General features: G+C 41.8%; 1 protein-coding gene across 3 annotated transcripts in view; it reads right to left on the reverse strand.

Annotated features, from left to right (window-relative positions):
• LOC117513143 (phospholipid phosphatase-related protein type 5-like) overlaps window positions 1–19,367 on the reverse strand; it is a 237,396-nt gene extending 218,029 nt beyond the window's left edge. For all 3 annotated transcript variants that reach the window (XM_034173476.1, XM_034173474.1, XM_034173475.1), the window contains exon 1: window positions 18,834–19,367. In XM_034173476.1, coding sequence (XP_034029367.1) covers window positions 18,834–19,037 — 204 coding nt within the window. In that variant the 5' untranslated portion in view covers window positions 19,038–19,367. The remainder of the gene's footprint in view (window positions 1–18,833) is intronic.
• Window positions 19,368–25,113: the final 5,746 nt, after the last annotated feature.

Consider the following 25,113-nt stretch of genomic DNA (forward strand, 5'->3'; position numbering starts at 1 on the left):
TGCTACCGATGCCAGTTCCGTACTATCAATTCACCTTTCAATGTCACACTTATCTTTGATTATGATGAAGTCACAGACAAAAAACAATGGAAAGCTATGCAAATGTTGCAACTTTATGAAAGACAACTGCATCAGGCGATACTGTTGTCATTGAAATGACAATGTGGAAATAATGCAGCTGACCAAAAAAGAAAAGTATCTTGTTGGTTATATTGAATTGCTTGACTTTGAATAAATTACAGTGCATCTGGAAAGCATTCAAAGTGCTTCACCTTCCCACATTTGTTTATGTTACAGCCAGGGTTGGGTACGAATCCTACCAAACCCTGGTTACAGCCTTATTCCAAAATGATGGAATTCTTTTTTTTTTCTGACATTTCTACAAGCAATACCCCATAATGACAATGTGAAAAGTTTTTTTTTTTTTTTGAATTTTGCATTTAAAAAAACAATAAAGCTAAGAACTCACATGCACATCAGTATTCACAGCCTTTGTAATGAAGCTCAGAGCTCAGGTGCATCCTGTTTCCACTCATCATCCTTGGGATGTTTCTACAGCTTCAGTGGAGTCCACCTGGGGTAAATTCAGTTGATTGGACATGATTTGGAAAAGCACACACGTCTACATACAACTCCAATTCCAATTAAGTTGGGACATTGTGTAAAATGTCAAAAACAGAATACAATGATTTGCAAATCCTCTTGAACCTGTATTTAATTGAATACACCACAAAGATAAGATATTTAATGTTCAAACTGATAAACTTTATTGTTTTTGTGCAAATATTAGCTCATTTTGAAATGGATGCCTGCAACACATTTCAAAAAAGCTGCACAGTGGTATGTTTACCACTGTGTTACATCACCTTTCCTTCTAACAACACTCAATAAGCGTTTGGGAACTGAGGACACTAACTGTTGAAGCTTTGTAGGTAAAATTCTTTCCCATTCTTGCTTGATGTACGACTTCAGTTGTTCAACAGTCCGGGGTCTCCGTTGTCATATTTTGAGCTTCATAATGCGCCACACATTTTTAATGGGCGACAGGTCTGGACTGCAGGCAGGCCAGTCTAGTACCCGCACTCTTTTACTATGAAGCCATGGTGTGGTAACACATGCAGAATGTGGCTTGGCATTGTCTTGCTGAAATAAGCAGGGACGTCCCTGAAAAAGATGTTGTTTGGATGGCAGCACGTGTTGCTCCAAAACCTGGATGTACCTTTCAGCATTGATGGTGCCATCAGTGATGTGTAGTTGCCCATGCCATTTGAAATGTGGACTCATCACACCACAGCACACTTTATTACTTTGCGTCTGTCCATTTCAAATGAGCTCAGGCCCAGTGAAGGCAGCGGCATTTCTGGATGTAGTTGATGTATGGCTTTCACTTTGCATGGTAGAGTTTTAAATTGCACTTGCAGATGTAGCGACAAACTGTGTTAACTGACAATGGTTTTCTGAAGTGTTCCTGAGCCCACGCAGAAAGATCCTTTACACAATGATTTTGGTTTTTAATGCAATGCCACCTGAGGGATCGAAGGACACGGGCATTCAATTCACTCACCTTCTCTCTATCTTAATACAGGAGTGCCCCAGGGCTCAATTTTAGGGCCACTATTATTTTCATTATATATAAATAATCTCCCGTTGGTCTGCCCAGATTTGTTTACTCAAATGTATGCTGATGATTCTGTTCTTTATGTACATGGAAATAATGTACAGCAGGTCTGTGACAAATTAACACAGTCCATGGCTGATGTCACAACATGGCTTGAGGAAAATTGTTTGTTTTGGCAGGGGTAGGCAACCTGTTCCAGAAAGAGCCATGAGGGTGCAGGTTTTCTTTGCAGCCACTGACTCCACCAGGTGATTTCACTGATTAACTGATTCCATCTGCTCAAAGTGATATTAATCAGTAAAATCACCTGGTGGAGTCAGTGGCTGCAAAGAAAACCTGCACCCTCATGGCTCTTTCTGGAACAGGTTGCCTACCCCTGGTTTTGGGGATAGAGAATCAAAATCATCTTTTTCATGTTTTTGGTGTTAGTTCATAGTCTCCCCGCTGTGGGGAATACACACAAAGTGCCAGCAAGTTTCAGAACCTCTATTTCAAGTATTTCTCCTTTTTTGAATTGCCCCTAGAAAACAGGCCAATCTGTTTTTGAGAGAAAAGTTACGTCATTTTTTCACCAATAGCCCCCCCACACACACACCCACACCCACCCCCTTTCACATACGCCCCTTCGAAATTAATTATTCATAAGGTTGTGCCCACCCATTCCTACCACTGGAAGAGGAGCAATGGTGAGCTACAGATGTGCCTTCCCAGGCTGTCATAGCGGACTACGATCTTTACATATTCTTCCCACGGAAAGCAATGTACGCGATCAATGGCTTTTATTCATTTTTAACCGCATCCCCAGGACATACAACCGCCGACTATTTCTTTGCTCTGCGCATTTCACGGAGGACTGTTTCACAAACCTTGCATAATTTCGAGCTGGCTTCAGTCGGCATTTAATACTCAGTAGAGGGTCAGTTCCGACTTTGCGACAAAATCAACCCAGCAATCAGTACAGCATGTAAGTATCACATTTTCTTTTGTTTTAAATTTGTTTTTAAATTTATTTCGGATCGTTTTTTTTTTTTATTATCATTATTATTTTGTGACTGGACTTTATGTCACAGTCCGCCTCTGGCTGTCTTCATGTTGGTGGGTAAGGAACAAGATTTATCACTCAACAGCAATGTTGAAACGTGATCTGTTAAATAAGTTAGTGAAGATTACTGTCGTCTCGTTTTCGCTACAACGCGCTCAACTTTTGTTCAGAATCAGCTTCTTATCACTGGTAACGACGCAAATTTCCTCTCACTCAAACCTGCAGCTTCACAGTGCTTTAAACCGTCATCCACAGACTTCAATAGCGACACAAGTGCAGCAAAACGAGACGAGTCATTGGATAAATGCTGGGCTTTGTCCCGCCCATCGGAGGCTCTGCGTGTCTGGGGTCTATGGGGCAGTGGGCTGGCCTCGGCTGGCCTGGACGCCCAGCTTCTGCATGATGATTGGATGATCTGTCTGAGGCTGAATCCATTTTGATTGACAGCAAAATGAGCGAATCAGCGATCATTTTCATTCTGTTCTGAGTTGAACCGGAGACTTTCCTAATCCTCTTAGCGGCATTTTCAGTGAGAGGAAGGGTAGCCAATCAAACAACGGCAACTGATCAGCGCCAACACCTACGTGCATTTCATAATGTGGTTGCCAAATAAGCTCCGAAACGACGCCATTAAAAGCAAACGAGGCATTTTAAACCCAGCATAGTAACACAGCTGTTTCAGAGAGCCTTTTAGGAAGGTTCTGAGCCATTACAGACCCAACCAGTTTTTTTTGGGCTACATATCACATCACAGAACAAGGATTAATGCCCCATTCAACCTCTCTCTATCACCTTTAATGTATCAAAATCTGTTGCAATGTTTTTTACACGATCTAAAAGTCTAGTCACTGAACCAAATGTCTATGTGGCAGGGGAAAGGATCAAAGTGGTGTCTGAATATAAATATTTAGGGGTCTGGCTCGATGACACATTCACATTTAAAACACAGGTTAAAAAAGTGTGTCACAAAGTTAAATTTAGCCTCTCTAATTTTCGTTACATACGGCCTCAACTATCTGTACAGGCAGCTAAAGTTTTTATGCAAGCAACGATTTTATCACATATTAAATACTGCCTGACTACATGGTCCAATGCAAATGCAACAGCGCTCAAGCCACTAGAGACCCTTTATAAACAAACTATCAAAGTATTGGATAGGAAGCCTCAGCGCTACCACCACTATGCTATTTTACAAAAATATAAACTTTTAAATTAGCAAAATATGATTAAATATGTAAATTTATGTCTTTTGTTTAAAGTTATAAATGGTCTGTCCTCTCCCCCTTTGGAACAGTTTGTGAATGTAAGGTCTGCTGATGTTCGTAACACCAGGGGAGCCACTAGAGGAGACTGTGTGGTCCCACTGAGGAGAAGTGCTTTTGGTCAGGCTTCTTTCTCTGTGAGGGCAGCACAAGAGTGGAACACAGTACCTGTGGTCATTAGAGAAATGACCAACCTTAACACATTTAAGGTTAATCTGAGGAAGTGGTTCGTTGACCATCAAACGTCAGCACCAAATCTCCTGAATATTCTTAGAAAATATATTTAACCTGAATGTTTAATTTATATATATATATATATATATATATATATATATATATATATATATATATATATATATATAAAATGTTTACTAAATTGTATAATAATGTGAAGTGTTTTATGTATGTATTTTATCTAACACTTATTTTTAGGGTGATTGCTACCACCTGTCCAGGGACTGCAGATGAAAAATAGCCGCTAAGGCTAATTCTGGTGCATTTACAGAAATGTTAATTAATGTACATTGTCCCTGTCAAATAAACTAATGAATGAATGAATGAATATTGGTTTTCAGCTTTGCCGCTTACGTGTAGAAAGTTCTCCAGATTCTCTGAATCTTCTGATTATATTATGGACTGTAGATGATGGAATCCCTAAATTCCTTGCAATTGAACATTGAGAAACATTGTTCTTAAGCTGTTGGACTATTTTTTCAAGCAGTTGTTCATAAAGTGGTGATCCTCACCCCATCTTTGCTTGTGAACAGCTGAGCCTTTTGGGGATGCTACATTTATACCAAATCATGACACTCACCTGTTTCCAATTAACCTGTGGAATGTTCCAAACAGGTGCTCTTTGAGCATTCATCAACTTTCCCAGTCTTTTGTTGCCCCTGTCCCAGCCATTTTGGAATGTGTTGCAGGCATCAATTTCAAAATGTGCAAATATTTGCACAAAACAATAAAGTTTATCAGTTTAAACATTAAATATCTTGTCTTTGTGGTGTATTCTCTTGAATATAGGTTGAAGAGGATTTGCAAATCATTGTATTCTGTTTATCAACTTCATTGGAATTGGGGTTGTATAAGGTCCTACAGTTGACACTGCATGTCAGCACAAACCAAGCAGGAAGTCAAAGGAATTGTCTGCAGACCTCCGAGACAGGATTGTCTCGAGGCACAAATTTTGTCTGACTTAGTGCTTAGCTCAGATAAGATAATTATAGTGGGCGATTTTAACATCCACACAGATGCTGAGAATGACAGCCTCAACACTGCATTTAATCTATTATTAGACTCTATTGGCTTTGCTCAAAAAGTAAATGAGTCCACCCACCACTTTAATCATATCTTAGATCTTGTTCTGACTTATGGTATGGAAATACCATAACAGTACTTAACAGTATTCCCTGAAAACTCCCTTCTGTCTGATCATTTCTTAATAACATTTACATTTACTCTGATGGACTACCCAGCAGTGGGGAATAAGTTTCATTACACTAGAAGACTTTCAGAAAGCGCTGTAACTAGGTTTAAGGATCTGTACTGCTCGTTCGTTCTTCGTCTCTGCTCTCTATGCACTTGGTCTTCGGAGTGAGATTGCATCAGAATTTTGGCTCTCTGTTGGGACTGTTTACACAGAGACTGCTACCTGCTGCTTTGGACTTGAATTAACAGTCTTTTTCAAGACTTTTTTACCTTTTTACTTTTTTTTTTTTTTTTTACTTTTTTACAGTGCTCCAACGCCTAAGGAAGACCTCTAACGGTCGAAACATCGCAACGGAGCACTTTTATCAGCTAACTTTCATCAGCGTTGGCAAGCTAACTAGCTTGCTAACGCTTTCGTTTTTATTTATTTATTTATTTTTATTATTTTTTTTTTAGCACTGTTGTCGTGCGTTATCTGTGCTGCTCCACAGCGTGTTTAGTCGATTTTTATTTTATTTTAGCACCGTTGTCGTGCGTTCGCTGTTGTCGTGCGTTGCCTGTGCTGCTTCATGGCCTGTTTGGTGCCTTGATTGGGGCACTCCTTCTGCTGAATCACCTCTAAATTATTTACACATTATTCACTTTGTGTGTTTTTAGGAATCCGCTAGGTTGCGTAGCTACTAGCTCTTAGCCGATTTAGCATGGCGGCTTCTCCTGTCTCTCCCGTACTTTTCTGCTCTGGGTGTGAAATGTTTAGTTACTCCTCGGCCTCCTTTAGCAGTAACGGTACTTGTAATAAGTGCAGCTTATTCGTAGCTTTGGAGGCCAGGCTGGGCGAATTGGAGACTCGGCTCCGCACCGTGGAAAATTCTACAGCTAGCCAGGCCCCTGTAGTCGGTGCGGACCAAGGTAGCTTAGCCGCCGTTAGTTCCCCCCTGGCAGATCCCGGGCAGTCGGGAAAGCAGGCTGACTGGGTGACTGTGAGGAGGAAGCGTAGCCCTAAACAGAAGCCCCGTGTACACCGTCAACCCGTTCACATCTCTAACCGTTTTTCCCCACTCGACGATACACTCGCCGAGGATCAAACTCTGGTTATTGGCGACTCTGTTTTGAGAAATGTGAAGTTAGCGACACCAGCAACCATTGTCAATTGTCTTCCGGGGGCCAGAGCAGGCGACATCGAAGGACATTTGAAATTGCTGGCTAAGGCTAAGCGTAAATTTGGTAAGATTGTAATTCACGTCGGCAGTAATGACACTCGGTTACGCCAATCGGAGGTCACTAAAATTAACATTAAATCGGTGTGTGGCTTTGCAAAAACAATGTCGGACTCTGTTGTTTTCTCTGGGCCCCTCCCCAATCAGACCGGGAGTGACATGTTTAGCCGCATGTTCTCCTTGAATTGCTGGCTGTCTGAGTGGTGTCCAAAAAATGAGGTGGGCTTCATTGATAATTGGCAAAGCTTCTGGGGAAAACCTGGTCTTGTTAGGAGAGACGGCATCCATCCCACTTTAGATGGAGCAGCTCTCATTTCTAGAAATCTGGCCAATATTCTTGGATCCTCCAAACTGTGACTGTCCAGCGTTGGGACCAGGAGGCAGAGCTGTGGTCTTATACACCTCTCTGCAGCTTCTCTCCCCCTGCCATCCCCTCATTACCCCATCCCCGTAGAGACGGTGCCTGCTCCCAGACCACCAATAACCAGCAAAAATCTATTTAAGCATAAAAATTCAAAAAGAAAAAATAATATAGCACCTTCAACTGCACCACAGACTAAAACAGTTAAATGTGGTCTATTAAACATTAGGTCTCTCTCTTCTAAGTCCCTGTTGGTAAATGATATAATAATTGATCAACGTATTGATTTATTCTGCCTAACAGACACCTGGTTACAGCAGGATGAATATGTTAGTTTAAATGAGTCAACACCCCCGAGTCACACTAACTGTCAGAATGCTCGTAGCACGGGCCGTGGCGGAGGATTAGCAGCAATCTTCCATTCCACCTTATTAATTAATCAAAAACCTAGACAGAGCTTTAATTCATTTGAAAGCTTGTCTCTTAGTCTTGTCCATCCAAATTGGAAGTCCCAAAAACCAGTTTTATTTGTTATTATCTATCGTCCACTTGGTTGTTACTGTGAGTTTCTCTGTGAATTTTCAGACCTTTTGTCTGACTTAGTGCTTAGCTCAGATAAGATAATTATAGTGGGCGATTTTAACATCCACACAGATGCTGAGAATGACAGCCTCAACACTGCATTTAATCTATTATTAGACTCTATCGGCTTTGCTCAAAAAGTAAATGAGTCCACCCACCACTTTAATCATATCTTAGATCTTGTTCTGACTTATGGTATGGAAATAGAAGACTTAACAGTATTCCCTGAAAACTCCCTTCTGTCTGATCATTTTTTAATAACATTTACATTTACCCTGATGGACTACCCTGCAGTGGGGAATAAGTTTCATTACACTAGAAGTCTTTCAGAAAGCGCTGTAACTAGGTTTAAGGATATGATTCCTTCTTTATGTTCTCTAATGTCATATACCAACACAGAGCAGAGTAGCTACCTAAACTCTGTAAGGGAGTTAGAGTATCTCGTCAATAGTTTTACATCCTCTTTGAAGACAACTTTGGATGCTGTAGCTCCTCTGAAAAAGAGAGCTTTAAATCAGAAGTGTCTGACTCCGTGGTATAACTCACAAACTCGTAGCTTAAAGCAGATAACCCGTAAGTTGGAGAGGAAATGGCGTCTCACTAATTTAGAAGATCTTCACTTAGCCTGGAAAAAGAGTTTGTTGCTCTATAAAAAAGCCCTCCGTAAAGCTAGGACATCTTTCTACTCATCACTAATTGAAGAAAATAAGAATAACCTCAGGTTTTTTTCAGCACTGTAGCCAGGCTGACAAAGAGTCAGAGCTCTATTGAGCTGAGTATTCCATTAACTTTAACTAGTAATGACTTCATGACTTTCTTTGCTAACAAAATTTTGACTATTAGAGAAAAAATTACTCATAACCATCCCAAAGATGTATCGTTATCTTTGGCTGCTTTCAGTGATGCCGGTATTTGGTTAGACTCTTTCTCTCCGATTGTTCTGTCTGAGTTATTTTCATTAGTTACTTCATCCAAACCATCAACATGTTTATTAGACCCCATTCCTGCCAGGCTGCTCAAGGAAGCCCTACCATTATTTAATGCTTCAATCTTAAATATGATCAATCTATCTTTGTTAGTTGGTTATGTACCACAGGCCTTTAAGGTGGCAGTAATTAAACCATTACTTAAAAAGCCATCACTTGACCCAGCTATCTTAGCTAATTATAGGCCAATCTCCAACCTTCCTTTTCTCTCAAAGATTCTTGAGAGGGTAGTTGTAAAACAGCTAACTGATCATCTGCAGAGGAATGGTCTATTTGAAGAGTTTCAGTCAGGTTTTAGAATTCATCATAGTACAGAAACAGCATTAGTGAAGGTTACAAATGATCTTCTTATGGCTTCGGACAGTGGACTTATCTCTGTGCTTGTTCTGTTGGACCTCAGTGCTGCTTTTGATACTGTTGACCATAAAATTTTATTACAGAGATTAGAGCATGTCACAGGTATTAAAGGCACTGCGCTGCGGTGGTTTGAATCATATTTGTCTAATAGATTACAGTTTGTTCATGTAAATGGGGAATCTTCTTCACAGACTAAAGTTAATTATGGAGTTCCACAAGGTTCTGTGCTAGGACCAATTTTATTCACTTTATACATGCTTCCCTTAGGCAGTATTATTAGACGGTATTGCTTAAATTTTCATTGTTACGCAGATGATACCCAGCTTTATCTATCCATGAAGCCAGAGGATACACACCAATTAGCTAAACTGCAGGATTGTCTTACAGACATAAAGACATGGATGACCTCTAATTTCCTGCTTTTAAACTCAGATAAAACTGAAGTTATTGTACTTGGCCCCACAAATCTTAGAAGCATGGTGTCTAACCAGATCGTTACTCTGGATGGCATTTCCCTGATCTCTAGTAATACTGTGAGAAATCTTGGAGTCATTTTTGATCAGGATATGTCATTCAAAGCGCATATTAAACAAATATGTAGGACTGCCTTTTTGCATTTACGCAATATCTCTAAAATCAGAAAGGTCTTGTCTCAGAGTGATGCTGAAAAACTAATTCATGCATTTATTTCCTCTAGGCTGGACTATTGTAATTCATTATTATCAGGTTGTCCTAAAAGTTCCCTAAAAAGCCTTCAGTTGGTTCAGAATGCTGCAGCTAGAGTACTGACGGGGACTAGCAGGAGAGAGCATATCTCACCCGTGTTGGCCTCTCTTCATTGGCTTCCTGTTAATTCTAGAATAGAATTTAAAATTCTTCTTCTTACTTATAAGGTTTTGAATAATCAGGTCCCATCTTATCTTAGGGACCTCGTAGTACCATATTACCCCATTAGAGCGCTTCGCTCTCAGACTGCGGGCTTACTTGTAGTTCCTAGGGTTTGTAAGAGTAGAATGGGAGGCAGAGCCTTCAGCTTTCAGGCTCCTCTCCTGTGGAACCAGCTCCCAATTCAGATCAGGGAGACAGATACCCTCTCTACTTTTAAGATTAGGCTTAAAACTTTCCTTTTCGCTAAGGCTTATAGTTAGGGCTGGATCGGGTGACCCTGGACCATCCCTTGGTTATGCTGCTTTAGACGTAGATTGTGGGGGGGGTTCCCATGATGCACTGTTTCTTTCTCTTTTTGCTCCGTATGCATCACTCTGCATTTAATCATTAGTGATCGATCTCTGCCCCCCTTCACGGCATGTCTTTTTCCTGTTTTTTTCCCTCAGCCCCAACCAGTCTCAGCAGAAGACAGCCCCTCCTTGAGCCTGGTTCTGCTGGAGGTTTCTTCCTGTTAAAAGGGAGTTTTTCCTTCCCACTGTGGCCAAGTGCTTGCTCATAGGGGGTCGTTTTGACCGTTGGGGTTTTTCATAATTATTGTATGGCCTTGCCTTACAATATGGAGCGCATTGGGGCAACTGTTTGTTGTGATTTGGCGCTATATAAGAAAAAAGTTGATTGATTGATTGATTCTTTATGTTCTCTAATGCCATATACCAACACAGTGCAGAGTAGCTACCTAAACTCTGTAAGGGAGATAGAGTATCTCGTCAATAGTTTTACATCCTCATTGAAGACAACTTTGGATGCTGTAGCTCCTCTGAAAAAGAGAGCTTTAAATCAGAAGTGTCTGACTCCGTGGTATAACTCACAAACTCGTAGCTTAAAGCAGATAACCCGTAAGTTGGAGAGGAAATGGCGTCTCACTAATTTAGAAGATCTTCACTTAGCCTGGAAAAAGAGTCTGTTGCTCTATAAAAAAGCCCTCCGTAAAGCTAGGACATCTTTCTACTCATCACTAATTGAAGAAAATAAGAACAACCCCAGGTTTCTTTTCAGCACTGTAGCCAGGCTGACAAAGAGTCAGAGCTCTATTGAGCTGAGTATTCCATTAACTTTAACTAGTAATGACTTCATGACTTTCTTTGCTAACAAAATTTTAACTATTAGAGAAAAAATTACTCATAACCATCCCAAAGACGTATCGTTATCTTTGGCTGCTTTCAGTGATGCCGGTATTTGGTTAGACTCTTTCTCTCCGATTCTTCTGTCTGAGTTATTTTCATTAGTTACTTCATCCAAACCATCAACATGTTTATTAGATCCCATTCCTACCAGGCTGCTCAAGGAAGCCCTACCATTATTTAATGCTTCGATCTTAAATATGATCAATCTATCTTTGTTAGTTGGCTATGTACCACAGGCTTTTAAGGTGGCAGTAATTAAACCATTACTTAAAAAGCCATGACTTGACCCAGCTATCTTAGCTAATTATAGGCCAATCTCCAACCTTCCTTTTCTCTCAAAAATTCTTGAAAGGGTAGTTGTAAAACAGCTAACTGATCATCTGCAGAGGAATGGTCTATTTGAAGAGTTTCAGTCAGGTTTTAGAATTCATCATAGTACAGAAACAGCATTAGTGAAGGTTACAAATGATCTTCTTATGGCCTCGGACAGTGGACTCATCTCTGTGCTTGTTCTGTTAGACCTCAGTGCTGCTTTTGATACTGTTAACCATAAAATTTTATTACAGAGATTAGAGCATGCCATAGGTATTAAAGGCACTGCACTGCGGTGGTTTGAATCATATTTGTCTAATAGATTACAATTTGTTCATGTAAATGAGGAATCTTCTTCACAGACTAAAGTTAATTATGAAGTTCCACAAGGTTCTGTGCTAGGACCAATTTTATTCACTTTATACATGCTTCCCTTAGGCAGTATTATTAGACGGTATTGCTTAAATTTTCATTGTTACGCAGATGATACCCAGCTTTATCTATCCATGAAGCCAGAGGACACACACCAATTAGCTAAACTGCAGGATTGTCTTACAGACATAAAGACATGGATGACCTCTAATTTCCTGCTTTTAAACTCAGATAAAACTGAAGTTATTGTACTTGGCCCCACAAATCTTAGAAACATGGTGTCTAACCAGATTCTTACTCTGGATGGCATTACCCTGACCTCTAGTAATACTGTGAGAAATCTTGGAGTCATTTTTGATCAGGATATGTCATTCAAAGCGCATATTAAACAAATATGTAGGACTGCTTTTTTGCATTTACGCAATATCTCTAAAATCAGAAAGGTCTTGTCTCAGAGTGATGCTGAAAAACTAATTCATGCATTTATTTCCTCTAGGCTGGACTATTGTAATTCATTATTATCAGGTTGTCCTAAAAGTTCCCTAAAAAGCCTTCAGTTAATTCAAAATGCTGCAGCTAGAGTACTGACGGGGACTAGAAGGAGAGAGCATATCTCACCCATATTGGCCTCTCTTCATTGGCTTCCTGTTAATTCTAGAATAGAATTTAAAATTCTTCTTCTTACTTATAAGGTTTTGAATAATCAGGTCCCATCTTATCTTAGGGACCTCGTAGTACCATATCACCCCAATAGAGCGCTTCGCTCTCAGACTGCAGGCTTACTTGTAGTTCCTAGGGTTTGTAAGAGTAGAATGGGAGGCAGAGCCTTCAGCTTTCAGGCTCCTCTCCTGTGGAACCAGCTCCCAATTCAGATCAGGGAGACAGACACCCTCTCTACTTTTAAGATTAGGCTTAAAACTTTCCTTTTTGCTAAAGCTTATAGTTAGGGCTGGATCAGGTGACCCTGAACCATCCCTTAGTTATGCTGCTATAGACGTAGACTGCTGGGGGGTTCCCATGATGCACTGTTTCTTTCTCTTTTTGCTCTGTATGCACCACTCTGCATTTAATCATTAGTGATCGATCTCTGCTCCCCTCCACAGCATGTCTTTTTCCTGGTTCTCTCCCTCAACCCCAACCAGTCCCAGCAGAAGACTGCCCCTCCCTGAGCCTGGTTCTGCTGGAGGTTTCTTCCTGTTAAAAGGGAGTTTTTCCTTCCCACTGTAGCCAAGTGCTTGCTCACTGGGGGTCGTTTTGACCGTTGGGGTTTTACATAATTATTGTATGGCCTTGCCTTACAATATAAAGCGCCTTGGGGCAACTGTTTGTTGTGATTTGGCGCTATATAAAAAAATTGATTGATTGATTGATTATCTATCGTCCACCTGGTCGTTACTGTGAGTTTCTCTGTGAATTTTCAGACCTTTTGTCTGACTTAGTGCTTAGCTCAGATAAGATAATTATAGTGGGCGATTTTAACATCCACACAGATGCTGAGAATGACAGCCTCAACACTGCATTTAATCTATTAGACTCAATTGGCTTTGCTCAAAATGTAAATGAGTCCACCCACCCCTTTAATCATATCTTAGATCTTGTTCTGACTTATGGTATGGAAATTGAAGACTTAACAGTATTCCCTGAAAACTCCCTTCTGTCTAATCATTTCTTAATAACATTTACATTTACTCTGATGGACTACCCAGCAGTGGGGAATAAGTTTCATTACACTAGAAGTCTTTCAGAAAGCGGGAAAACCACCTCCACCTGTCGTCGGAAGAATGTCTGCTATTTAACGCACAAAAGTAACAAAGTGTTAATGTCAAAAAGACAACACAGTCGGCTGAGTACTGTATCTCCTAGGTAGAGCGATATCTCGGCAAAGAGGTGGAGATGTCTTCTTGCTGATATACCACTGCTGATCAGATGATTGGTGACAGCTGTCGTAGGCGATAAGTGACAGCTGTCACCCCGGCTGCTCCTGTGAGGCGGCAGCGCCCTCTGGTGCCTGGAGCCCGCACTCCAGACAGGGCGCCCTGTGGTGGTGGTGGGCCAGCAGTACCTCCTCTTCAGCGGCCCACACAACAGGACCCCCCCATCAACGGGCGCCTCCTGGCGCCCGACCAGGCTTGTCCAGGTGGCGGCGGTAGAAATCGGCCAGGAGGGCCGGGTCCAGGATGAAGCTCCTCTTCCCCCAGGAGCGTTCTTCGGGTCCGTACCCCTCCCAGTCCACCAAATACTGGAAGCCCCGGCCCATCCTACGGACATCCAAGAGCCAGCGCACAATCCAAGCCGGCTCGCCATCGATGATCTGGGCAGGAGGCGGCGCCGGACCCGGAGCACAGAGGGGTGAGGGCTGTCTTCCATTCGTCTCCCTTCCGGATCCGAACCAGGTGATAAGCATTTCTAAGATCCAGCTTAGTAAAGATTTTGGCTCCATGCAGGGGGGTGAACACGGAATCTAACAATGGCAATGGGTATCGGTTGCGAACCGTAATCTCATTCAGCCCCCTGTAATCAATACATGGACGAAGTCCGCCATCTTTCTTGACCACAAAAAAGAAACCTGCCCCCATCGGGGAGGAGGAGTTCCGGATCAGCCCGGCAGCTAATGAGTCAACAGTATAAAATTTTATGGTCAACAGTATCAAAAGCAGCACTGAGGTCTAACAGAACAAGCACAGAAATGAGTCCACTGTCTGAGGCCATAAGAAGATCATTTGTAACCTTCACTAATGCTGTTTCTGTACTATGATGAATTCTAAAACCTGACTGAAACTCTTCAAATAGACCATTCCTCTGCAGATGATCAGTTAGCTGTTTTACAACTACCCTTTCAAGAATTTTTGAGAGAAAAGGAAGGTTGGAGATTGGCCTATAATTAGCTAAGATAGCTGGGTCAAGTGATGGCTTTTTAAGTAATGGTTTAATTACTGCCACCTTAAAAGCCTGTGGTACATAGCCAACTAATAAAGATAGATTGATCATATTTAAGATCGAAGCATTAAATAATGGTAGGGCTTCCTTGAGCAGCTGGTAGGAATGGGGTCTAATAGACATGTTGATGGTTTGGATGAAGTAACTAATGAAAATAACTCAGACAGAACAATCTGAGAGAAAGAGTCTAACCAAATACCGGCATCACTGAAAGCAGCCAAAGATAACGATACGTCTTTGGGATGGTTATGAGTAATTTTTTCTCTAATAGTTAAAATTTTATTAGCAAAAAAAGTCATGAAGTCATTACTAGTTAAAGTTAAAGGAATACTCGGCTCAATAGAGCTCTGACTCTTTGTCAGCCTGGCTACAGTGCTGAAAAGAAACCTGGGGTTGTTCTTATTTTCTTTAATTAGTGATGAGTAGTAAGATGTCCTAGCTTTACGGAGGGCTTTTTTTATAGAGCAACAGACTCTTTTTCCAAGCTAAGTGAAGATCTTCTAAATTACTGAGACGCCATTTCCTCTCCAACTTACAGGTTATCTGCTTTAAGCTGCGAGTTTGTGAGTTATACCACGGAGTCAGGCACTTCTGATTTAAAGCTCTCTTTTTCAGAGGAGCTACAGCATCCAAAGTTGTCTTCAATGAGGATGTAAAACTATTGACGAGATACTCTATCTCACTTACAGAGTTTAGGTAGCTACTCTGCACTGTGTTGGTATATGGCATTAGAGAACATAAAGAAGGAATCATATCCTTAAACCTAGTTACAGCGCTTTCTGAAAGACTTCTAGTGTAATGAAACTTATTCCCCACTGCTGGGTAGTCCATCAGAGTAAATGTAAATGTTATTAAGAAATGATCAGACAGAAGGGAGTTTTCAGGGAATACTGTTAAGTCTTCAATTTCCATACCATAAGTCAGAACAAGATCTAAAATATGATTAAAGTGGTGGGTGGACTCATTTACATTTTGAGCAAAGCCAATTGAGTCTAATAATAGATTAAATGCAGTGTTGAGGCTGTCATTCTCAGCATCTGTGTGGATGTTAAAATCGCCCACTATAATTATCTTATCTGAGCTAAGCACTAAGTCAGACAAAAGGTCTGAAAATTCACAGAGAAACTCACAGTAACGACCAGGAGGACGATAGATAACAACAAATAAAACTGGTTTTTGGGACTTCCAATTTGGATGGACAAGACTAAGAGTCAAGCTTTCAAATGAATTAAAGCTCTGTCTGGGTTTTTGATTAATTAATAAGCTGGAATGGAAGATTGCTGCTAATCCTCCGCCTCGGCCCGTGCTACGAGCATTCTGGCAGTTAGTGTGACTCAGGGGTGTTGACTCATTTAAACTAACATATTCATCCTGCTGTAACCAGGTTTCTGTAAGACAGAATAAATCAATATGTTGATCAATTATTATATCATTTACTAACAGGGACTTAGATGAGAGAGACCTAATGTTTAATAGACCACATTTAACTGTTTTAGTCTGTGGTGCAGTTGAAGGTGCTATATTATTTTTTCTTTTTGAATTTTTATGCTTAAATAGATTTTTGCTGGTTACTGGTGGTCTGGGAGCAGGCACCGTCTCTACGGGGATGGGGTAATGAGGGGATAGCAGGGGGAGAGAAGCTGCAGAGAGGTGTGTAAGACTACAACTCTGCTTCCTGGTCCCAACCCTGGATAGTCACGGTTTGGAGGATTTAAGAAAATTGGCCAGATTTCTAGAAATGAGAGCTGCTCCATCCAAAGTGGGATGGATGCCGTCTCTCCTAACAAGATCAGGTTTTCCCCAGAAGCTTTGCCAATTATCTATGAAGCCCACCTCATTTTTTGGACATCACTCAGACAGTCAGCAATTCAAGGAGAACATGCGGCTAAACATAGGCATAGCATGCCATAGGTATTAAAGGCACTGCGCTGCGGTGGTTTGAATCATATTTATCTAATAGATTACAATTTGTTCATGTAAATGGGGAATCTTCTTCACAGACTAAAGTTAATTATGGAGTTCCACAAGGTTCTGTGCTAGGACCAATTTTATTCACTTTATACATGTTTCCTTTAGGCAGTTTTATTAGACGGCATTGCTTAAATTTTCATTGTTACGCCTATGATACCCAGCTTTATCTATCCATGAAGCCAGAGGACACACACCAATTAGCTAAACTGCAGGATTGTCTTACAGACATAAAAACATGGATGACCTCTAATTTCCTGCTTTTAAACTCAGATAAAACTGAAGTTATTGTACTTGGCCCCACAAATCTTAGAAACATGGTGTCTAACCAGATCCTTACTCTGGATGGCATTACCCTGACCTCTAGTAATACTGTGAGAAATCTTGGAGTCATTTTTGATCAGGATATGTCATTCAATGCGCATATTAAACAAATATGTAGGACTGCTTTTTTGCACTTGCGCAATATCTCTAAAATTAGAAAGGTCTTGTCTCAGAGTGATGCTGAAAAACTAATTCATGCATTTATTTCCTCTAGGCTGGACTATTGTAATTCATTATTATCAGGTTGTCATAAAGGTTCCCTGAAAAGCCTTCAGTTAATTCAAAATGCTGCAGCTAGAGTGCTAACAGGGACTAGAATGAGAGAGCATATCTCACCCATATTGGCCTCTCTTCATTGGCTTCCTGTTAATTCTAGAATAGAATTTAAAATTCTTCTTCTTACTTATAAGGTTTTGAATAATCAGGTCCCATCTTATCTTAGGGACCTCATAGTACCATATCACCCCAATAGAGCGCTTCGCTCTCAGACTGCAGGCTTACTTGTAGTTCCTAGGGTTTGTAAGAGTAAAATGGGAGGCAGAGCCTTCAGCTTTCAGGCTCCTCTCCTGTGGAACCAGCTCCCAATTCAGATCAGGGAGACAGACACCCTCTCTACTTTTAAGATTAGGCTTAAAACTTTCCTTTTTGCTAAAGCTTATAGTTAGGGCTGGATCAGGTGACCCTGAACCATCCCTTAGTTATGCTGCTATAGACTTAGACTGCTGGGGGGTTCCCATGATGCACTAATTGTTTCTTTCTCTTTTTGCTCTGTATGCACCACTCTGCATTTAATCATTAGTGATTGATCTCTGCTCCCCTCCACAGCATGTCTTTTTCCTGGTTCTCTCCCTCAGCCCCAACCAGTCCCAGCAGAAGACTGCCCCTCCCTGAGCCTGGTTCTGCTGGAGGTTTCTTCCTGTTAAAAGGGAGTTTTTCCTTCCTACTGTTGCCAAGTGCTTGCTCACAGGGGGTCGTTTTGACCGTTGGGGTTTTACATAATTATTGTATGGCCTTGCCTTACAATATAAGGCGCCTTGGGGCAACTGTTTGTTGTGATTTGGCGCTATATAAATAAAATTGATTTGATTTGAAAAGGCACCTGAAGGATGTCCTTGAGTGGCCCAGCCAAAGCCCAGAAATGAATCCTATTGAAACGAAATGTCCTCGCGTCAAGCAACCCAGTCCAGTCGAAGATTCAAGCTTCTCTACTATGAATCCGATTGAACATCTTTGGAGAGATCTGATTGTGTACTGGCGCTCCCCATCCAACCTGATGGAGCTTGAGAGGTGCTGCAAAGAGGAATGGGAAAAACTGCCCAAAGATAGGTGCACCATGCTTGTGGCAGCATATTCAAGAAGACTTGAGGCTGTAAATGTTGCCAAATGTTGAGCAAAGGGTCTCAATATTTATGTCCATGTGATTTCTTAGTTGTTTTATTTTAAATTTGTAATAAAATTAATAAAATCTAAATTGCCATTGTTATTTGTGCTAGTCAGGACTCTATGTGGCTACACACAGGCTAAGTCAGGGGTGGACAATCATGTGCCATGAAGGGCTAAGACACTGCAGGTGATTTCATTGATGATTAGTTGTTTATGTTCAGAGGAGAATCTCTTCAGCAAACACACCTACTGAGGTGACTGGCTGCAAGGAAAACCTGCACTGTCTAGGCCCTTGTTGCCCACCCCTGGGTTAAGTCATAAAGGTAAAATGTATCAGCACAGCAATAACACTTTTTCTTCAAGGCATAATTCAGACAGACCAAACACAAATACAATCCGTTTAGTGGTTCCTAATAATGCAATAAAATAGTGCTATAATGACACAGATACAGGATAACACATAGCCAATTTCCCTTTGTTGTGATGATGTGGGATATTTCTTTTCACCAATATACAGATCAGCTGATGAATGTTGATGGTATAAAATTTGCTCAGAGTTTTCACATAAAGATCTTTGAAAGCAGTGAGAAGTTGAAGTGATTCTTCACTCACCAGCAGGGTGGGCAGCCCAGCCACCGCAGCATACAGCAGGATGGGTGGGACGGCACTGCTGTCCTCCGGCCCCAGGTAGGGTTTGGTGTAGGTGGTGTCATAGCAGAAGAAACCCTGGACGTGCACTGTGAAAGTGTCCGTGTACTCGAAATAGTAGGCCAGCATGACGGTCCCGGCCATGATCACCAGCTGGAAGTACAGCATGATGTAGATGGAGAGGGAGAGACATTTAATTAGAACATGCAAAATCCATTATCTTCTCCTCTGCCTTTCCCCTTCTATCCAGCCTCCTCGTCTCCCCCGGCGGTATCGGCTCCCGCTAACCGGCACATTGCGGCTCTGTGCTTTTGCTATGGAGGCTGGCTCGTCTTTGAGTCTCCTGCTTGCTGCTGCTGCTGCAGCTCGAGAGTGTGTGTGACAAAGTGAGAAGAGGCACAGAGAGTGGAGGGTTAGCGAGAGTGAGGGTTTGAAAATGTGCAGGAGTTGGGGGGGGATTCAACCCTTCCCATCTCCTGCACACAAGGGAAAGAGAGAGACAGACAAAATAAGGGGACAGGTAAGCATGAATGTGTTTATTAGGGCAGAATGAGTAGGAGGAGCTTTTATAGTGAGAGTGATTTGCTCACACGGGGATACAAACACGGCGCTCGTTTAACCACAGTGCACGTGAAACACCTTTGTTGGAATGGCACTGAAACATCGGAAACTTGCATCAGTCTGGGAGTTTTTCTGGGTGACTCAAAATGTTGCACATCTGCCAGGTACAAGTTAAGCTATTTTCACAGCAGTGTTTAGGCACTTCTGCAGTAATTCATCAAATTTTGGTTGCTTAGTTAATGTTAGAATTGCACTTAATATTTCCAAGTGGCAAGTCCAGAACTCTTGCTTCAGTTGTTGTAATTTCTATATTGAATTCAGTCTGCTATGAGTGTATTCACCTTTGTCAATTGCTTCACCTGTGAAAATCTTTTTTAAGTGTATTTTTTTTTATTAAATTTTCAGTTAGAAATTACACTCAAAAAGATACAAATATACACCAAATGGATTCTATGTACAGAAACATACATTAAAAGAAGTGTAAATAAACAATACTGGTTGTGATTATCCATTGTCATCAAGTCATTTATTAGTTTTCAGAGTGTCATATGATGATTTATACACTGAACAAAAATAAATGCAACAGTTGTTTTTGCTGCTATTTTTCATGAGCTGAACTCAAAAATCTAAAACATTTTCTATATACACAAAAGACCTATTCTCTCAAATTTTGTTCACAAAGCTGTCTAAATCTGTGTTAGTGAGCATTTTTCCTTTGCCAAGATAATCCATCCCACCTCAAAGGTGTGGCATATCAAGATTCAACAGCATGATTATTGCACAGGTGTGCCTTAGGCTGGCCACAATAAAAGGCCACTCTGAAATATACAGTTTTGCTTTTTTTTTGGGGGGGGGGGAGTCAAAGTCAGTAACTGGTGTGACCACCATGTTCCTCACGCACAGAGTTGATCAGTAGCCAGACTCCATCGAATGTTAGCATTTGCCCACTCAAGTCATTTATGACAACAAGCTGCAGTCAGGTCGAGATCCCAATGAGGATGACAAGCACGCATATGAGCAAACCTGAGACAGTTTTTGACAGTTTGTGCAGAAATTATTTGGTTCTGCAAAACGACTGGTGCAGCAGTTGTCCGAGTGGCTGGTCTCAGACAACCTTGTAGGTGAGCATGCAGAATGTGGAGGTCCTGGGCTGGTGTGGTTACATGTGGTCTGTGGTCCGTGAGGCCAGTTGGATGTACTGCCAAATTCTCTGAAACACCTTTGGAGATGTCTTATGGTAGAGAAACGAACATTCAATTCACGGGCAACAGTTCTGGTGGACATTCCTGCAGTCAGCATGCCAACTGTACACTCCCTTAAAACTTGTGACATCTGTAGCACTGTGGTGTGTGATAAAGCTGCACATTTCAGAGTAGCCTTTTATTGTAGCCAGCCTAAGGCACACCTGTGCAATAATCATGCTGTCTAATCACCCTCTTGATATGCCACACCTGTGAGGTGGGATGGATTATCTCTGCAAAGGAAAAGTGCTCATTAACACAGATTTCAGTGTTCTCTACCATGCATAGCAGGGGTCCTGCTTTCCCGGCAGGACCCCTGCGTGGATGATGTACGGTTGTCTGTTCTCGACAACGTGTATTTGGGTTCTGATCACATGCTGCCTTGTAGCAAGCGCAGCCAGACAAAGTCTCTGTATCCCTGTGGGTGACGAGCGACTGTCTGCCTATGCTCTGTATGTATTTAACCAGTGTCGCCGACCAAACAGTCCCCCTAAAAATTGGCTGCCCCGAAGGTTCATGGATTAACACTTTGTTTCTGCTTCAAGCTGCACACCACTCATCGGCCGAGACGGTCGCATTTTTCTCTTCTCCCTCCCTCCTTATCTTTCCTGCTTCTGTGGCGTGTTGTCTGTGAGGCTGCCAGCTTTGCTCTTCTGGAAACAGCAAAAATGGATTTGTTAAAGTGGTCTCTGAACGCAATTGACACTATTTTTTCTACAAGACACTCGGGAGCGGAGGACCCGACCTGTCCTGCCGGGACACATGTGATGGGCTACGTGATGGACAGTTGGAGGAAATGGCAGGTCATATGCCTTTACACGCTGTCTGTGGAGGACATCAAAGATGTGTATATATTCGGCATGGTGGTGACCGGGTTTCTGCCGTGTGGAGCAGGCATAGCGCTGGTTTACCGGAAAATTAAGAAAGTGGAAGTGGCAATAATTGGCCCGTCCAGGCTGCCCCACATGATTGATTCGATTGGAAGGGCAGTGTCAGCTCAGTCGGCGGGTGTTAACCGCGCGTTGGATACCATCTCCGGGAACATTGCTGCGCTGGAAAACCGCATTGATCGTCAGTAATGACCACATGTCCTCTCTTAATCCAGATGTATTGGAAGCCACTCTCTCAGACTGTGGAATCTTTCAGGCGTCTGCTAATCTGGATTTTCATTCGGCTTCCCAAAACACAGCTGCACTTCAAGGCCGCTGTGATAAAAACCTCCTGGAGAAGAACAACGCTCATTCCTCACCCCCCCTCGTCTCCCCCCCGCCCTCAGCTTCTCCAGCTCTGACGTTGACTGTGGACAGTGGATTGTTCAGGGCTGGGCCCCTCCTCCCTCCAGTTTGGTCGAACAAGGCCGTTGATGGTGCCTAAAGGCGGCCTCCGGGTGTTCTGTCTGATAACTGGACTCTTACAAATCTCGGTCGTCGTCTCTCGTCCTGTTGTTGTGTGTGATCATTGTTCATTGTGCTGATGGGTTTTTTTTTCCTGCTTTGCTGCTGTGTGATTCAATGCAGCAGCAATGAAGGTTTTTCTTTCCCAAGTTTTACCTTGTGTGTGCTTTTTATATGTGTTTATGTACCGGGCCAGCTCATGTGTGTGTTATGCGTGTGTTGTCTGTCGTCATGAGGCCGGTCAAGGTTTGCTCAGCCCTGCTGTTGATCTAGGCAGGGATATACATCTGGAGCTGGTCCCCGGGCACCTAAAGGCGACTTCTGCTCCTAACTGGCAATTAGGATGGGTTAAATGCAGTAATCACATTTCATTGTGCAGGGAACATGTTCCTTTGTGCATATGACAATAAAATTCTTTTGAATCCTTGCATTGTTGAAATGTGAAATCGTGGCTCTTTCTTTCGCCATTGCAATTTCCACAGTATATAGAAAATGTTTTCGATCTTTAAGTTCAGCTCATGAAAAATTGGAGGAAAAACAAAAGTGTTGAGCTTAACAGTGTACTTAACAGTCATACCTTTATGGAAGGGGGTTCCTGTCTTGTACCAGTTTCTATTGCTTTTTACCTTAGTTAAGTACATACAAGTTCCAACAATGTCTTCAATATCTCCAAGGTACATAACTTTAAATTCTGAAAAGTACTGCAGACTATAGAATATCTTCAATTGTACTATTTACCTTTTTTTACATTCCCAAAAAATGTGTGTGGTGTGCCTCCTTATTTCCTCACATCCTCAACATGGGAGGTGTGAAAGCGTTTGTATGCTTTTGTCACATTTGAGCATGGTTTGAGACCCCAACACAGAGATGAAGGCAGACTTTAGGGCTGAAACGATTAGTCAAATAACTCAAATAATTCCATTACAAAAAATGTTTAAGGCAAACTCTGTGCATTGAAGCTCCCTTCAGCATTGTAGTACATATGCCAGGCCTGTGTGTGGTGCTGCAATGTCCCCTCCAAAGAAACAGAAGACTAGACCATGCGCATAAGCCGTGTAAGAGCTAATCAATGTAGCACCAAAAGCTACAGCTTTCCAACACAACACGCAGAGTAAAATAAAGCCTTTTAAGAGAAAGAGGGTCAACGCGGATCATCTGAAATAGACTTCCTGCACATTTAAAGAGAAGCAGTGTGGGTTTGTCTATTCTTAAAAAACAGGGTTTGGTCTGCTGGCTGCTCTCTGCTCTACCTGCACTTTAAGTCATTCAAGTTTATTCATAAACCGCCTTTATTAGGATTTGATCAGACTTTTCATGGACAAGGTGCAGAGCGGATTCATCAATGTGGCTTTTATGGAAAAGCTACAATCCAGAGCCCAGTTTTTCCACAGGCTGTGCTCATGTTCACGTACAGCCTGACTGAGTGAGGATTACACCAACTGCCTGTGCTTACGGTCCGGTGTCAGGGGAGTGCTGAGCTCCTGACACCGGGAAAGATCCAAAACTTGTAAAGATGTGAAAAATAATTACCCAGGAAAACAGAAAGGGATACATTAAATTTGATAATCTGCGTGGTGGCACAGTGATGTTGTGCCATTGCTTAGGGAGCGCCCTGGACTGTCGATGTTGTTTAAAAACACAAAACTAATTTACATCAGATTACTCAATTAAATAATAGCTAGAATACTTTTTCAAAAATATTCTATAGCTGCAGCCGTTGCAGACTTTTCTAAAAACTCAATCTTTATTGATAATACAAAGAACAGGGCAAAGGTCAATATACAAGGAAGACAGTCCAAGCTTGATGACAGTGTCCATGAGGGAAGCAGCGACCTGCTGTTTCACAGCTTTTCAGAAGCAGCAGGTCTGTAATTTCTTCATTAACCTCCCTCAAAGCCATTTAAAGATGTCAACTGTGAGTCACCTTTGTGCAGATTAAAGTCACTAACTGGAAATGAAAGAAATGAGAATCGTTGAAGCTGAAGGTTTCGGAGGCCAGTGAATATTCTTAATTCATAATTGGGATTTGGTTGTTCAAGTGGAACTGTTAAAAGTGTTTTTCACTGCTCAACCACAACACTCCAGGCTTATCTAACCTCAAGGACAAATTGCCAATGTTTACCTCCAGAGGAATGTCTTCAGGCTCTGGTGAGATTATTCGGCTCCTTCTTATCTCAACCCACAAAGACAATAAACTGACAGACTTACACATGGACAAGACTGAAGCATGCTCCATATTTTTTTTCCCTTTACCTCCTTTCCTGCTCCCCTATCACTTTACCCCATCCCGGCCACCGCTCACACCACCTCTCCCCCCTCTGGGGGCTGCGCGGTTTTTAAGTTGCAGCAGGTCCCCATTCCCCCCAAGCTAGCGGCAGCGCGACTCCAGTTGCAGCGGCCTTCACCCACTTACCTCCATTAGGATGACAGACTGCTTCAAGTTTACTACACATAAACAATGTCAAATGTATTTGTGTTGTCTTTAATTTTGATGTGTGCCATTATTACGGTAAACAAGTAATAATTGTGGGTTAATTGCTGTATCTTGTCTGAGGTAATTGGAGTGTAAACGTAATTGCCCTTTTTTGAGATCAATAAAGTTGTCTGAAGTCGTCCTCTGTTCCACACCAGAGTTTTTAATTTGTCACTCACTAACTTTTCGAGAGGCAGTGCACTGAAGTTACAGTCCCTCAGGTAAAACAAAATAATAATAATAATAATTACAATAGCTGTTTTGTGGGACTAACTGTGTTGCTCCAAACGCTGGAAAGATAGATTCTGGTTGGTATTAATAACTTCAAAGTGAATCTCCATTTTACATCAAATGACACCTCTTTCCATATAGACCACAAACTACAACAGATCAGTTTTTTTCCCACCAAAATGAGGCGTCCTCCATTTTTATGAATTACATTGATCTCGAGTTGCAGCACAGCCAGCTGCAGGACTGTAGCTCAGGGCTATGGAGTTAAATTTGTCTCATTAATACCGGAAAGGAAATGCTTTTATTTATGTCCAGAGATCTAAGACACAGTGACCAATTTCATA

This window comes from Thalassophryne amazonica, chromosome 1 (genome assembly GCF_902500255.1).
Source record: "Thalassophryne amazonica chromosome 1, fThaAma1.1, whole genome shotgun sequence".
Taxonomy (NCBI): Eukaryota; Metazoa; Chordata; class Actinopteri; order Batrachoidiformes; family Batrachoididae; genus Thalassophryne; species Thalassophryne amazonica.